We start from the raw sequence: 15,895 nt of genomic DNA, 5'->3' as shown, positions 1-15,895 counted from the left end.
TACTGAGATAATAGATGGCCTGCTCCTTTCTCCCTGTTTCATCATGTTGCCTCGGAACACATCCGAATGCTCCATCCAATACTGCAAGGTAGAGTATTAGGGGTCTACCTGGCTCGGGCGGGACCAAAACTGGCGGTGTTGACAAGTACTCCTTGATTTTGTCGAAGGACTTTTGGCAGCCATCGGTCCATTTGGTAGCAACGTCCTTCTTCAGCATCTTAAAGATTGGCTCACAGATGACAGTAGATTGTGCTATGAACCGGCTGATGTAGTTAAGTCTCCCCAAGAAACTCATTACTTCTTTCTTATTCTTTGGCGGTGGCAATTCTTGAATAGCTTTGACCTTTGATGGATCCAATTCTATCCCTCGGCGGCACACAATGAACCCCAGCGATTTTCCAGCTGGAACCCCGAATGCACATTTCGTGGGATTCAGCTTCAAGTTGTACCTTCTCAGTCTATTGAAGAATTTCCTCAAATCTTCCATGTGATCAGCGGCTTTCTTAGACTTAATGATGACGTCGTCTACATACACTTTGATCTCCTTGTGTATCATGTCGTAGAAAATGGTGGCCATGGCCTTCATGTAGGTGGCCCCTGCATTCTTTAATCCAAACGGCATCATCTTGTAGCAATACATCCCCCATGGCGTAATGAAAGTTGTTTTCTCAGCATCTTCTACATCCATCCATATCTGATGGTACCCAGCAAAACAATCAACAAATGACTGCAGCTCATGCTTGGCGCAGTTGTCAATCAAGATGTGTATATTCGGCAAGGGGAAGTCGTCTTTTGGACTGGCCCGGTTGAGATCCCGATAGTCGACACAGACTCTGACCTTCCCATCCTTCTTTGGTACTGGCACAATATTGGCTAACCATGTTGGATACTCTACCACCCTAAGAACCTTAGCTTTGACCTGTTTAGTGACCTCTTCCTTGATTTTCCAACTCATATCTGGCTTGAATTTTCTGAGCTTCTGCTTTACTGGCGGACAGGCCGGATCAATCGGCAATTTGTGAGCCACAATGGATGTGCTCAGACCAGTCATGTCATCGTACGACCAGGCAAATATGTTCTCATACTCTCTTAAAAACTCTGTATATTCTTCCTTCTCTGATGGTGACAAATGAACACTGATTCGTGTTTCTTTGATGTTTCCTGCATCTCCCAGGTTGATGATTTCGGTCTCGTCCTGGTTGGACTTAGGTCTATTCTCAAAATTTTCAACTTCTTTAACAATTTCTTCCGGTATATCATCTTCCTCTGAATCTATGTCCGTATGTTGCGTTGCCTCGTTGCCTCGTTGCAAGTCACAGTCATCGGTTCATCAAGATAAGTAATAGTAATGCTTGAGGCACGCCGGGCTCTACTGGTTCTGACGGTCCAGTTGTTGAGGCATGCTCCTCCGCTTACAGCCTGTATGGAAGGGCCTTCCTCCCCCTCCTCCTCAAAAATAACACAGCAATCTATGACATCATCTTCTAGGAACAAGTTCCTCATTGTTGCTAGTGCTTCCTCTTCTTCTGACCCATATATAACATCGGTTGGCTGGAAAGTCTGCTCTAAGCGAGGTATTGGTTGTTCCAACGTATAGTAAGGACCGTTCCAGGGTGGCGACCATTCATTGAATTCTTTCCAGGTATACTCATATCCCAATCCGAAGGTGGTGCCATGTTTCTTGAGCTTGATGGGCTTAGCGATTCCTTGGAGATTCTTGCCAAGTCCCTTGCCAGGTTCATACCCGCTCCAGTTCAATATGCTTTTGTTGTCCCACTACTTGTCCTTATCGACGGCGTTGACTCGTTCGATGTGATGATAGGTCTCCCCACCTATCTTCCTTCTTCCTCCGATCGCTGGGATGGTCTGGCGACTGTATATGGGATTGCTACCGTCGTCGTGAATGATCACCTCTTGGTGATTCCACTCAAACTTCACTTCCTGATGTAGGGTTGATGCTACGGCCCCAGCGGCATGAATCCAAGGCTGCCCCAGAAGCAAGTTGTAAGATGCGGGCACGTCTATCACTTGAAAATCAACATCAAACCAAGTAGGCCCCATTTGCAGACATATGCTAATTTCCCTAATAGTGGACCTTTAGAACCGTCGGAAGCTTTAACGTTGATGGCTCCGTCCTTGATTTTATGCAGCTCTTTCCTAAAGTTCTGAGAGTTACCAATGGACAATGTTGAGGCTGGACCCTCCATCAATCAGGATTCTGATGATAAAATAATCTTCGCACTGCACGGTGATGTGCAATGCCTTGTTGTGACTCAACCCTTCTGGTGGTAGCTCATCTTCGTGAAAAGTGATTTTGTGACTTTCCAATACTTGACCCACCGTGTTTGCCATTTTTCCTCCGGTGATGTTGCTTGGTACATATGCTTCACTCAACACTCTTAACAAGGCATTCTTGTGTGCATCAGAATTCTGTAGCAAAGCAAGGATAGAAATCTGCGCCGGTGTTTTGTTCAGCTGATCAATGACTGAGTATTCCTTTGCTTGTATCTTTCTCCAGAGATCATCGGTCCCGGTTTCAGTGATGGTTTTTCGACCAGAGTTCTGCTTACTCGACTCAGCCAAGTGTTTCGAGGTATAAACCCTGCCGGTTCTTGTCATACCTTGTGCCGCAACTGCTTCCCCGAACTTGGATTTCCCCTTCCTTCTTGCCTCGGCTGTGTAGTCCCATGGTATGGCTTTTGTGTGGAATGGCGTTACGGCTGTCATTGCCACTGGAATGGGCACCCTTCCTTTGGAAGGTAATACAGTAACTTTAAATGGTTCAGGCGCCTTTGGGGACCCAAACTCGACCTCAATTGGTGTTGGCGTCTTTGTAGAGGCTGGTGTTTCAAACTCAAGTGGTATGGGCATGTTCCCCTCGGCATCTCCAGAAGGCTGAATCTGGACTACAATTGGATTAAGGGTGACTGTTGGTTTCTTTGGATCTTCGCCTTCTGTGATCAAGCCGATTGATCCTTTGGGATCCCAATCATCCTCTATTTCAATCATGTGGATACCTCTACCCTTGTGGTCTGGTAGAGGGTTATTGCGGACATTCGGAGTGGCTCCTTTGCCACGATGATCTTGTTGTCAATCAAAGTCTGGATCTTATCCTTCAGAGAGTGGCATTCATCAATGGTATGCCCCTTCATGCCAGAATGGTATGCACGGTTTTATTTGGGTTGACCCATTGGGAAGGGTTTTCAGGGGTTATAGCAGGGATAGGGGTGACGTAACCAGCAGCTTTGAGCCTTTCGTACAGCTGGTCAATTGGTTCAGCAATGGCAGTATACTGTTTGGGAGGTCTGCGGTCGAAATTTGGTCGCGGTCTAGGAAAGTTTTGGCGAGTAGGAGGTGATTGATGGTGGGATGGTTGAGTGTTGTAAGCTTGGTAAACGTGTGCAGGTAGGGAATATCTAGGTGAAGCAGGTTGGTATGTAGGAGGTGGAGGCAATTGATAGGTAGGCGGTGGTGTTTGGTAGGAGGGTGCGGGTGTTTGGAAATTTGGAGTGGGCTGATATGTAAGTGGAGGTATTGGGTAAGTTTGGTATTTGACAGGTGATTTGGTTCTCTGTGCGACCATTACGGCACCTATGTCCCTTTTCTTGGACGTACCACCAGACTGTAGAGCCTTGTTGGTGGCTTGCAAAGCTTCAAAGTTCGTAACCATACCACTCTTGATACCTTCCTCGATCCTTTCTCCTAGCTTGATGATGTCAGAAAATTTATGGTTTTCGATCAACATCAGTCTTTCATAGTATTGCGGATCCTGAGCCCGGACGAAAAACTTGTTCATCTGTTCTTCCCCTAAAGCAGGTCGAACCTTAGCAGCCTCTGATCTCCAACGAGTGGCGTACTCGCAGAATGTTTCTATGGGTTTCTTCTTTAGATTCTGAATGTAAAACATATCCGGTGCATTTTCCATATTGAACCTGAATCTGTCCATGAAGTCAGACGCCATACTTACCCAGTTTGACCACTTCTTTGGGTCTTGGCTAATGTACCAGGACAGAGCATCTCCTTTCAGGCTCCTCATGAAAAGCTTCATGCGGATCTTCTCATCTTTTCCTACTCCGACCAGCTTGTCGCAGTATGTCCTCAAGTAAACCCTGGGATCCCCTATATCATCAAACATTTCGAACTTGGGAGGTTTGTACCCCTCGGGCAGTTCGACATCGGGCTGTATGCATAAGTGTTCATAGTTTAGCCCCTCAATTCCCTTACTACCTTCAACGCCTTGAATTCTGGTGGTCAACTTCTTAAGCTCTTCGGCCAGATTTCTGATGAGCAAGTCCTTATCATCGGACTCGGGTGTGCTTGAGATGGGCTGGGTGGAGTATGGCACGGTCTCCACGTAGATGGGGGTGTTGTGTTGGGTGTGGCAGTGGTCATTTGTGGAGTTCAACGGTTCCGGGATGAGCAGTGGAGTGTTGTTGGGAGTGTGGCAAGTATTGTAGTGGTGGTGAGGAGCGGGCTACTTCGGGATATTTTGTAGAGGTATGGGATTCTGAGTATTTGGGAAGGTAACTTCTGGAGTGGTAAGGGAAAATGACAGACTTGCCAAATTCCGGACTTGATCAAGCTCTTCTTGGAATTTCAGTAGTTTTTGTTCTATCTGAGAGGCATTTTCCTTGGGGACCATAGCACCACGAGTGACCTCTACCCGTTCAGCTGAGTTGTTTGAATCTTCCATTTTTCTTTTGCTTTTGTGCCTGACGGGACTGGGAAGAGGAGTAGGTGGAGGGCCCCTGGATCTATAAAGTATGCTGATGTTGCTAGAGTTCACGAACTAACCTTTGGGGAGGGGAATAAACAAAAAGTAAAACAAAAGGTGATAAGTTAGTAAGGATCATAAGGAAAAATGTTGCGATATTTAAACACGTAGTGCAGGAAATATAAAGCGTGTCCTAATTTTGGGGGACCTCGTTGTGCCCGAGGTAGGCCTAGCGACAAGTAAATTTGGAGAACTTGGAATGCTAAATGCCTCATTTTATTGATAAAAGGTAGACGAATCCCAAAACAACACTAAATAACAGGAAATAAAAATGTCACTAGTGGCCATAGGCCTTATTACATTTCTCAAAGCAAAAAGGAAAAGCTCCTATCTATTTGGTCCTAGAAGGACCTTCCCCAGACTCGGCAGTGTTAACTCCCTCGAACAGCTCTCCCAGCTCGCGCAATCCTAGCAGCAGGTAAGCTCTGGCTAGATGTCCTCCTTCATTCCCTTCAGCAACTCGGTAGTCTTCGACCCTCTTTACAAACTTCTTTTCCAGTTCCACTATACCTCGCTCTAAATAGACCAGTCGTTTGTTGGCTCTGACAGCCATATCCTTCCATTCTTCAATTAGTTTTTGATTGGCTTCTTGTATTTCACGGTTCTCATTTTCACATTCACGCATCCTCTTGCGTAGTTGGTTGTACTTTACTTGTGCTTCAGCCTTTTCATCGATGATTCTGTGACCTCGAACAAACCCAGGTTGACCCAAACCGTTGTGATTGTCCTCCAACCAGCCTGAATAATGTGGGGTACAACCAGCATGGTAGCGATCCGGTTCGATGGTGTCTTTTCCCAAGACAATTTTGCAGTGCCACATATGCTGAGCCTTGCACCTGTGCGGACTATCGTCGTTCTGGAAGTCAGCCCGGAAGTGACTCATCTTGTCGACCCTTGGTATAACCTGCTTCCTACCAGCCTGTCTCATAGCTCGAACCCTACGATCAATATCAAAAATGGCGCATCCCTAAATCGAACGATGAATTCTTCAGTAGGGAACCACTCGAACATCCATTGCACTCGGTCCTCAGTCAGATTATCAAAGAGTTTGACCCATTCTCTAGCATTCTCCAGTTGGGCGAACATGTTGGGCATGTAATTCATTCGCTTCGGGTGATGAAAGGCGATATGATCGTCCCATTCTCTACGATGGATTTCCTATCGGTATTCACCCTTTTGTAGATGTTCCGTGAGCCAAAGTTGAAGTAGCAGATTACAACCCTCGAAATGTTTGGCCCCTTGTTGACACCTTTCTAGGGCTCGGTATATCTCCGCAATGATCATTGGCACGAGACTGAATGGTTGTCCGTCAATTCCTTCCATAAGAGTTTTGGTGACCATAGCTAGCCTGGTATGGATTCTTAAGAGTTTTGGTGACCATAGCTAGCCTGGTATGGATTCTTACTTTCTTCATTGGAAACACTATCATCCCCAAGAAACAGAACATGAAGACAAAGACCCTTCGATGGATATGCCCCAATGATGTAAGGGCAAACTCGTCAGGATAAGTACGGTAAGATTTGTTGTGACCGTACCTTTCGTACAGATAGTCAAAGGGAATGTACGACTCCTTCAAACATGTCAAGTCAGGATTCTTCTTTAGACCCATCATTTTGAGAAAACCTCTACCTTTGTGGTTTTCCGGCATCAACAAACCCGGAGTTTCCCATGGTATTCCAGCCAGTCCTCCTATCTCCTCAAGCAAAGGTGTCATCTCCGAAGCGGAATACCGACCTATCACAGTCCCAGAATAGAGTGGCAGCTTCTATGATTGTGTTATCGGGTTGAATTTCTAGGAGAGAAGGTAGGTTTCCTAGATATTTTCGGACAAGAGCTTGATCACTGGAATGAAGATCTTCCCACCATCTTAACAATCTGGGGTGAATGTTGGTGACCATGCCGAATCTGGGGACCTCGTGCCTCATTTCTGCAAGACAAAAGTGTTAGACCCTTACCCCCACCAGACTCGACTATTTAATATCAACAATTAGCATAAGAAGCATTTAGTTCTCCAAATGAATGCACAGAACGTGGTAGTGTCCGTTTGGGTTTCAAGGAAACCCAGTGGACTTTGGACAAGGCTATCTTAAAGAGTCATTATACGGACAACATGACTGACTCGGCTAGGTTTGACAATGATGCATGCACAATTAAACAGAGTAGGGTTTCTATGGAGTATTAGACTGGTACCCTTGAGCGGAAAACTCAAGAGGGAAAGGCATGGAGCCGTCGACTACACCGTTGATCGACTGGTTTTACCGCAAATATGCCTTTGCTGGATTTAGGGGTGATAATATCGGAAGGGCGCAACCACTCATTATAAGCGTTGCTATGGTATTTTGTTTGGCACGAGTGGAATAAGATGTTGAATATGCAGTTACAATAATTAAACAAATTGTCATGTATTTGCTCGTTCATAGTGTAATAATTACAACAGTTTCTCATAATTTACAACAGTATCAAAGGAAAGCATTAAGAAAAGAAAAAAAAGAGCCAAGTTAGTTTCGTAGTAGAAGAAAGAATAAATACTTAAAGGCATTTAAACAAGTAAAGACATGTAAAGAAACATAAAGTCACAAATAGCATGAAATGGTAAAATTTTACTAGAAATACATGGATTTCCCACGGCGAAATCAGTGGAAAACCGGTAGGAAAATCGAGTTTTCACACCGAATTCCCACCGAAACGAGTCACCCGGAAAATGCCTGGTGGGAAATATCTTCCCAGAGAAGCGGTGGGAAATTTCCCACGGTTTTTCCAGAGAACCTTTACTAGGAAAAATAATGAAATTTTCCACCAACAATCAGTGGGAACTATTATTAGTAATTTTTATTAATTTTAATACATTAGCATGAACTTTCCCACTGATAACCGTGGGAAATATGGAAGTTCTGAAAAATAAAAGTATGAACTTTCCCACCGATATCAGTGGGATAAATGCAATTATGAAAAAAAAAGTACGAACTTTTCCACCGATATCAGTGGGAAATATGCAAGTCCTGCAACTAAAGTGACGAACCTTCCCACGGAATCAGTGGCAATTCCGTGGGAAATCTGGTAATTTTTTTTTTTGCACAATGCTGTAAATATCTGCACCACCTGCCAAACAAAAAATACAACCACCAACAACCTAAATACAATTAAACATTCACACACAAAAATCAGCATCTTCCGATCCATTTCGTTAATAACAACCAACCAAAACTGAAAATACTAGAAACCAATAATGCAACTTAACATTCAAATAAGAAATTCAACATTCAATCTTATCCAATTGATGCATAACATCCAACATCATAGTCCTACCCAAAATCATATTAATAAAAGAAACTACTCCTTAGTCTTGTTAGAGCGTGATGGAGAACGTGGCACAGGAAATCCACCAGATGCTAAGAGGTAGTTTAGCCAGGCCTTGAGGCTTTCAACGTCACCAGTGACACGTGTAAATGCAGCATCCTTTCGCCTCATTTCTTCATCCCTCCGCCTCTCATCTTCCTCCCTCCGCCTATCTTCTTCCTCCCTTCGCTTTGCCTCCTCCTCCCTTCGCTTTGCCTCCTCCTCCCGCGCAGCCCTTTCTTGTGCATACAACTCAGTGATCTCTGCTATTCTTCTATTCAATAGCTCAAACTCATCCTGATTAATCGAGGACCTTGAGGAAGAAGAGCCACCAGATCCAAAAGACCGACGACTAGAACTAAACTCTGATCCAAGGCCGTAAACTCTTCCCTTATGTACGCCACCAGCCGCCTTAATCCACAAGTCCATATAATTCTCCTGGGATGGTTGGATTGGCTTTCCTTGATCATCAGTTGGTTGGCTTTGAATGAACTCCTCCAAGGATTGTTTGAAAGTATTCTGGAAAAAAGTGAAAACTATTATATGAATAAATTTAATTAATGAAAAGTATTAAAAAGTAACTTGAAATCTTACATAGGTTGTCTCGGCCCGTGGCTCGATCCAAGTTGTCTTTGTTCCATCATTTAGCTTCTTCATATGTGTATGCTCAAATACCTCATCTTGAGTAGCTGGTCTTTTTAAAGACTTTTCCTATTAAATAAAACATGAAAAAAGCAAAATTAAAGTGCAATGTCCATGAAACTTCAAAAAGATTAGTTAACCGCGTAATTAGTTACAACAACAACAACAGTAGTTTCATGTTTGTGTGGTCAACAATGCATGTAAAATACAACCAGTATGAAATATTTTCATTCCCCAGCAGAGTCGCCATGCTGTCGATGCCCCTTTTTTCTCGCGAAATCGGGTTTATGGTATTTGGGCGGACAACTCATTTCCTTTTGGGAATTGGGTTTGCAATTGAAGAGTCGCCACCTAATGATTAAGTGCATTAGGACACTAAAGAAATTTAATTTAGAAAACCAGAGATTGGGTAAGGGCTTGAAATTATCTCGAGGGGAAGGTGTTAGGCACCCCTCAAGATCCACTAGTGTGGTTCCCGGCCATGCTACAATTGTGACTTTAAGTGCAAATGACAAGTAAACAAGCAAGAATCACAAATGGTTGCAAGCAATTAAAATAAAAGAAGTTAAAGAGGTTGAAGTTTGGAAGAGAATAGTTTTGAAATTCTGAAAATAAACAAGTAAAGGGGAAGGGATTTGCACATAATTTCTGCGAGCAATTAAGTTAAAGAAGCGAAAGTTTTGGGAACAAAAAAAAAGTTCTGAAAATAGCCAAGTAAAAGGGGAGGGGGTCCTAAGTTTATAAATAATATGGATCACCCCACACAACACCCGGTAACCATTTATACACGTGGTATTATCGCGTGGTCATCATATCCATATCTATCCTTTCCCACCCCGTTAAGGTATTAAAGCGCGGAATGGTCTCATTTTCCTATTGCATGCTACTACCCGTCCCAATCCTATCAGTCCCGGAGGCATTTGGGACTACTAGTCCTAAAGGGGGAGGGAGATTTGGGGCTTTTCAGAGTTTAAAAGGATAAAATTCTAAGGCGACAAACAAAAACACATAAAGCAGATATGGGAAACACATAACAGTTAAAAAGGCTCAGACAGGCCTCCTCACTTAAAGACAGATTGTTTAGCATGTCTTGCACGTACTGGTTTTGGTCTGAATTAACTTAAAGTGATAAGGCAGGCTGATTTATCATATAATTGCAGATAAGAAGTCCGAATTAGGCCTGCCTGCTGGTTGTAATTATCAAAGATTAGTGCAGTTGATTAATTACCTAATGGCTTGCCTAGGTGAAACCTATAGGCATGATATCTAATAATGCAGGAGTACACTGATTTTAAAGAAGGCTTGCTGATTATAGAAAAAACATAATTTTTGCTGATTAAAGTACAACCAAGAAGAGCCTGATTCAGACTCCAAGTCTGAAATATGAAATAAACCAACTCCAAAGATCCAATTTCCGAAGCCTTTCTCATTTTCTGGGTGTGTCAAAGTTCCCAAGAGCCTCATGAACTCCAGGAAGTGCTTACACCAAAATCCATTACAGAATTGAATTATAGTGCAGTGTGGAAGGGCCAGCCCTTAAATGTCCAAGTTCAGAGGGAACTCAAGGTCCCCAAGCAAGGCTCATAGGAGGGGGGCAGAACTTAGAAACTAAGAGTGAGTGTAAGTGCATAATGGGGTTTAGGGGAAAGTCAAGACAGGCTGGTGGTCATACCCAGCAATTGGAAGTGCTGGCACACCCCAATCAGCATGTTAGCCACATTGTTTGGGAGTTAGGATCCTTTAAAGGATCAAGCACAGACATGAACAACAATTTGGATGCTGCCATGCCTGAACCTTAACTCAAACACATAGAGGGGAATAGGGGTATGGGAATTCACAGCAGAAAACAGATGCAAAGAGAACAGCACACATATTTAACACTAAGCATAGACAGCAAAGTAGACAGGATGATAGAAGCTGTGAAATAAACACATTGGGATGAGGCTGAAACTTAAATTAGAACATACCAGTTTCAGGGAAACAAGAAAGTAAAAGCAGTAGTCTTGTAAAGCCAAATTGCAAGCAAATAGTCAGAATATCTCAGAAGAGAGTAGAGTATTGGGTGAAGTGTAAGAGTATTGAAATTGAAAGTAAGTAATGTGTTAGAGTATTGAACTCATGGTGTCTTAAAGTGCTGAAAGGTCGTGCCCTTTATAGTGCAGAAAGCAAGTAAGAAAAAGGTAAGAAAATAGTTTTGAAATCAATTACATAAGGTCTCCCTTTAATTAGGGGATTCTGATTTCAAACGGGCAGAATAAATAAGGAAAGAATTTGATCAAAATCTTTTCCAAAGTAGTACAAGAAGGGCAAATACACAGAAAACTATTTAAGGAAAGAGTTTGATAGCAACATGGTTTGTGCAAATAAGGAAAGGCAATCAATCAACAGCCAGTAAAAATCAGAAATTGAAGTTTTGGTATGAATGAACCAACCAGAAAAGGTGAAGAAAGTTTTAATTAAAGAAAATCAGTAACAATCAATCGAACCTTATTAAAAGGAATTTTGAATCAATCACAAATTGGCAAAACCTTTTTTGAAGGAAGAATTCCTCATATATAAAGCATACAGACATGTCAAACAAGAAAGAACTGTCATGCTAATTAGAAAGAATCTAGCATAGAAAAGTTTAGAGTCACAAACAAAGAGGCTCAAATTCAGTACATAGACTCAGACAGTTTGAGAGAATCCGGGGTTCCATAATAGAACCCTAGTCCACACACAAGATCAAACTCGCCAAAACCCCCAAATCCTAGGGGTTTCAACTCGAATCATGCAGAGACGAGAAGGCAAATAACTGAAACGTGGCTCAGAGGTCTCTTTCAGAGACTCATGAGAAAACAAACAGGTAAAATAGCAGGTTCGAAACAACTAGAGTGAAGAAGCTGATTTAATGCATAAAGAACATGTTTTAAGAAAAGCTTGGAACTTAAACAAGTTTAGAAGACGAAGAGGTAGTATAAACTTAAGGAAATAGTAGATGAAACATGTTTAGAAAGAACTCAAACAAAGTCCAGAAGAATGCAAATAAAGAACCAAGAGCTTAGTAGAAAATACAGTAAAGGAACACAGGGGTAAACGAACACATAAGATAAACGTGTGAAAGTATGATATAGAAACCAGTAGAAGAAATAACGGAGCACAATAGAAGAATATGCATAATAAGGCAAACATAAGAACACAGGAGAAGAGCATACGAGGTAGAAAAGAGAACATAAAAACATAGCATAGACATATTCACACAAAGAAAAGAAGAAGTGGAGTCAGAAAACATATTAAAACTTTTTCAGAAACCCTAAATCGAAGAGAAACAAATTTTGAAAGAAAAGATTGGGGAAAACGTTTTAAAACTCCAGTAGAACACAGATATAGCATAGATCTAAGGAAACAAACAGAGAAAACCTCGAATAGCTTAGGGTTTCGGAGAAACCCTAGAAATGAGAAAGGCTTGGAAGAAAGTCCGATCTTGAGTCGGAGAGGTCAGAAATAGGCTCCTGATGCTTGGATACGCCGGAGCGAGGCCGGAGAGGCCTCAAAGCCATGGATCTGAGAAGATTTGAAAGAACACCATCGAGGTCAGACCTCGAAACTTCGAACACCTAGGGTTTAAAGGTGGAGGGGGGTGAGTATAGGATATCCATGGCCTGAGAAGCCATGGATTCCGGTGAAAGTGCGGTTGAAAAGGGTAGAAGATGACTAGGGTTCCGAGGAACCTTCGAGAGAGTTTTGGGAGAGGAGAGTGTTTGAAGGCGGCTGAGAGATGGAAATGAGGGGATTAGGGTAGGGTTAGGTGAATTAAAAAGGCAAAGGGTAATCGTGGCCGTTGATCAAAATGATCAACGACCTGGATTAAAAGAAAAGGCCAGGCGGGTTAATTGGTTGGGTCGGGGGGGTCGGGTTACAATTGAGATTGGGCTGGTCTAATTGGGAGTTTAGGATTGGGTCAATTGGAGGGGTCAATTTGGCTATAATTGAAATAAATTGGGGCTATATACTAAATAGCCAGTTTTCCCTTTTTATTTTATAAAAAATAGTTAAAATAATTCTGAAATTAAATTAAAAGTACTGAATCAGTAAATAATATATAAGTATTAATTTAAAAATATTGGAACCAAATTTACAATTATAAAATGCTATTAATCTTAAAATAGGCTAAAGTTGCAAGTATATGCAATTTAGCTTTTAAAATGCCAAATAAATTCGTGAAGAATATACAAAAATTACCTTTACTATATTTTGGTAAAAATATGGGAAGTAAAACAAATTATCCACCAAAATGATAATTTTGGGAATAATTATTGGTTTTTATACTGCTAAAATGGGCAATAAATTGATTTTAAAAATCTTTTAGAAATTAAAAAAAAAACACTAGAACACTTTGGCATGCTTATATATGCATGCATATATTATTTTAAAAATATATATAGGAAAAAATTGGGTATCAACATGTCACAGCTGTGATAGTGGATGACACAAGTTCTATGATTAACGTGGAGGATCCCCTTGAGGTCGTGCTCTTAAATCTTGATGTCAATGATGATGCAAGGAGAGTGGAGTGTGTCAATTCCTTACATGGGATGGGCTCTTATTCCTATGAGCGAAGAAAATTGTCTTTGGATCTTGAAAATCGGAAAACTCCACCAACCAAACCATCAATTGAGGAGCCACCGGTGTTGGAGTTGAAGCCACTTCCTCCATACCTCAGGTATGAATTCTTGGGCTCTAATTCAACTTTACCAGTTATTCTTTCCTCTTGTCTTACCAACATGCAGGTAGATGCCACATTGGCGGTGCTCAAAAAGCGGAAAAAGGAAATTGGATGGACTTTGGCGGATATTCGGGGAATAAGCCCCGCATTTTGCATGCACAAAATTATTTTGGAGGATGATGCAAGGCCTTCCTTGGAACATCAAAGGAGGCTCAATGAAGCAATGCAAGAAGTGGTGAAGAAAGAAGTGATCAAGTGGCTAGATGAAGTTGTGGTGTATCCAATCTCCGATAGCTCATGGACTTCTCCGGTGCAATGTGTGCCGAAAAAAGGTGGAATGACTGTGGTGACAAATGACAACAATGAACTTATTCCCACTCGGACCATTACCGGGTGGCGGGTATGCAGACCGGAAGCTAAATAAGGTGACCCGCAAGGATCATTTCCCTTTGCCATTCCTTGACCAAATGCTTGATCGCCTTGCGGGGCGAGCCTTTTTATTGCTTTTTGGATGGATATTCGGGTTATAATCAAATCTTAATTGCTCCGGAGGACCAAGAGAAGACCACATTTACCTGCCTATATGGTACATTTGCTTTTTCTCGGATGCCGTTCGGGTTGTGCAATGCTCCGGCGACCTTCCAACGATGCATGATGGCTATTTTCACCGATATCGTGGAAGAAATTTTGGAGGTCTTTATGGATGATTTTAGTGTGGTTGGTGATTCATTTGAAGAGTGTTTGGGAAATTTGGATAGAGTCTTGGCCCGATGTGAAGACACAAATCTCGTTCTTAATTGGGAAAAATGCCACTTCATGGTTGAAGAGGGCATAGTATTGGGTCACAAAATTTTTAAGCATGGGATTGAAGTAGATAAAGCCAAGATTGAGGTGATTTCAAGGCTTCCTCCCCCCACTTCTGTCAAAGGGGTGAGAAGTTTCCTTGGGCATGCGGGGTTCTACCGGCGATTTATCAAGGATTTTTCGAAGGTTGTGAATCCCCTTTGCAAGTTGCTAGAGAAAGATGCTAAGTTTGTGTTTGATGAGAAATGCATGGAGGCCTTTGAACTTCTAAAGCATAAGTTGACAACTACCCCGATCATTACCGCACCCAATTGGAGCTTGCCTTTCGAGCTCATGTGCGACGCGAGTGATGTTGCGGTTGGGGCAGTTTTGGGTCAAAGAGTGAATAAAATGTTTCATCCCATGTACTATGCAAGCAAGACTATGAATGAAGCTCAACGGAACTACACGGTGACGGAGAAGGAATTGTTGGCTATTGTGAAAAATTTCGGCCATATCTTATGGGAGCCAAAGTCATAGTGCACACCGACCATACCGCCCTTAGGTATTTGATGACCAAGAAAGACTCCAAGGCAAGGTTGATGAGATGGGTATTACTTCTTCAAGAGTTTGATTTGGAAATAGTGGACCGGAAAGGTAGTGAGAACCAAGTTGCGGATCATTTGTCCCGCTTGGAGGAGGAAGGAAGGCCGTGTGATGGCTTGGAGATCAATGATACATTCCCCGATGAGCAACTACTTTCTGTGTCAATGTGTGATATGCCATGGTTTGCGGATATTGCTAATTTCATTGTGACTGGCATCATCCCGTGTGAGCTTTCTTCTAACCAAAGGATGAAGCTCAAACGGGATAGTCTGGACTTCTATTGGGATGAGCCATACTTGTTCAAGATTTGGAGGCTTGTCATTCCTCCCCCTATGGTGGCCATCATGGAGGGGTGATGACAGATTCGAAAGTTCTGAGTTGTGGTTTTTATTGGCCAACCTTATTCAAAGATGCAAGTGATCTAGTGAAAAGATGTGATCAATGTCAATGAGCGGGCGGGATTTCCAAGAAAGATGAGATGCCTCTGAACACAATTCTTGAAGTTGATATCTTTGATGTATGGGGTATCGATTTTATGGGCCCTTTTGTTAGCTCGTGTGGGAACACTTACATTCTTGTAGCGGTTGATTATGTGTCAAAATGGGTTGAGGCCGTGGCCTTGCCCAACAATGAAGCTAGGAGTGTGGTGTCATTTCTAAAGAAGAGCATTTTCACAAGTTTTGGTACACCCCGGGCAATCATTAGTGATGGAGGATCGCATTTTTGTAATAGGGCTTTTGATACCTTGCTTTCCAAGTATGGTGTCAACTACAAAGTCTCTACACCTTATCATCCTCAAGCAAGTGGCTAGGTTGAAGTGTCTAACAGGGAGATCAAGAGTATTTTGTCTAAGACCGTCAATGCCAATAGGACCGATTGGTCTAAAAAGTTGGATGATGCTCTATGGGCTTACCGGACCGCTTACAAGACCCCAATTGGTATGTCACCGTATCGGTCGGTGTTTGGGAAAGCATGTCACCTACCAGTGGAGTTGGAGCATAAGGCCATGTGGGCCTTGAGGAAGCTTAATCTTGAGTGTGATGTTGCAG

The 15,895-nt window shown here is 42.5% G+C and overlaps 1 protein-coding gene across 1 annotated transcript; it reads right to left on the bottom strand.

The window, feature by feature from the left end:
- LOC109236176 (DDRGK domain-containing protein 1-like) lies at window positions 8,069-8,824 on the bottom strand. The gene is made up of 2 exons (XM_019402385.1): window positions 8,705-8,824; window positions 8,069-8,629 (listed from the first exon to the last, which is right to left on the bottom strand). The coding sequence occupies exons 1-2, from the start codon at window positions 8,765-8,767 to the stop codon at window positions 8,105-8,107; spliced, it is 588 nt and encodes a 195-aa protein (XP_019257930.1). The 5' UTR covers window positions 8,768-8,824; the 3' UTR covers window positions 8,069-8,104.

The sequence above is a fragment of the Nicotiana attenuata genome, chromosome 12 (genome assembly GCF_001879085.1).
Source record: "Nicotiana attenuata strain UT chromosome 12, NIATTr2, whole genome shotgun sequence".
Taxonomy (NCBI): Eukaryota; Viridiplantae; Streptophyta; class Magnoliopsida; order Solanales; family Solanaceae; genus Nicotiana; species Nicotiana attenuata.
This window is presented reverse-complemented; position numbering and strand designations above follow the sequence as displayed.

Coding starts and splice junctions, on each gene's coding strand:
- LOC109236176 (XM_019402385.1), bottom strand. CDS start 8,767: ATGAAGAAGCTAAATGATGGAACAAAGACAACTTGGATCGAGCCACGG. Junction 8,630..8,704: donor CACGGGCCGAGACAACCTAT/GTAAGATTTCAA, acceptor ACTTTTTTCCAG/AATACTTTCAAACAATCCTT.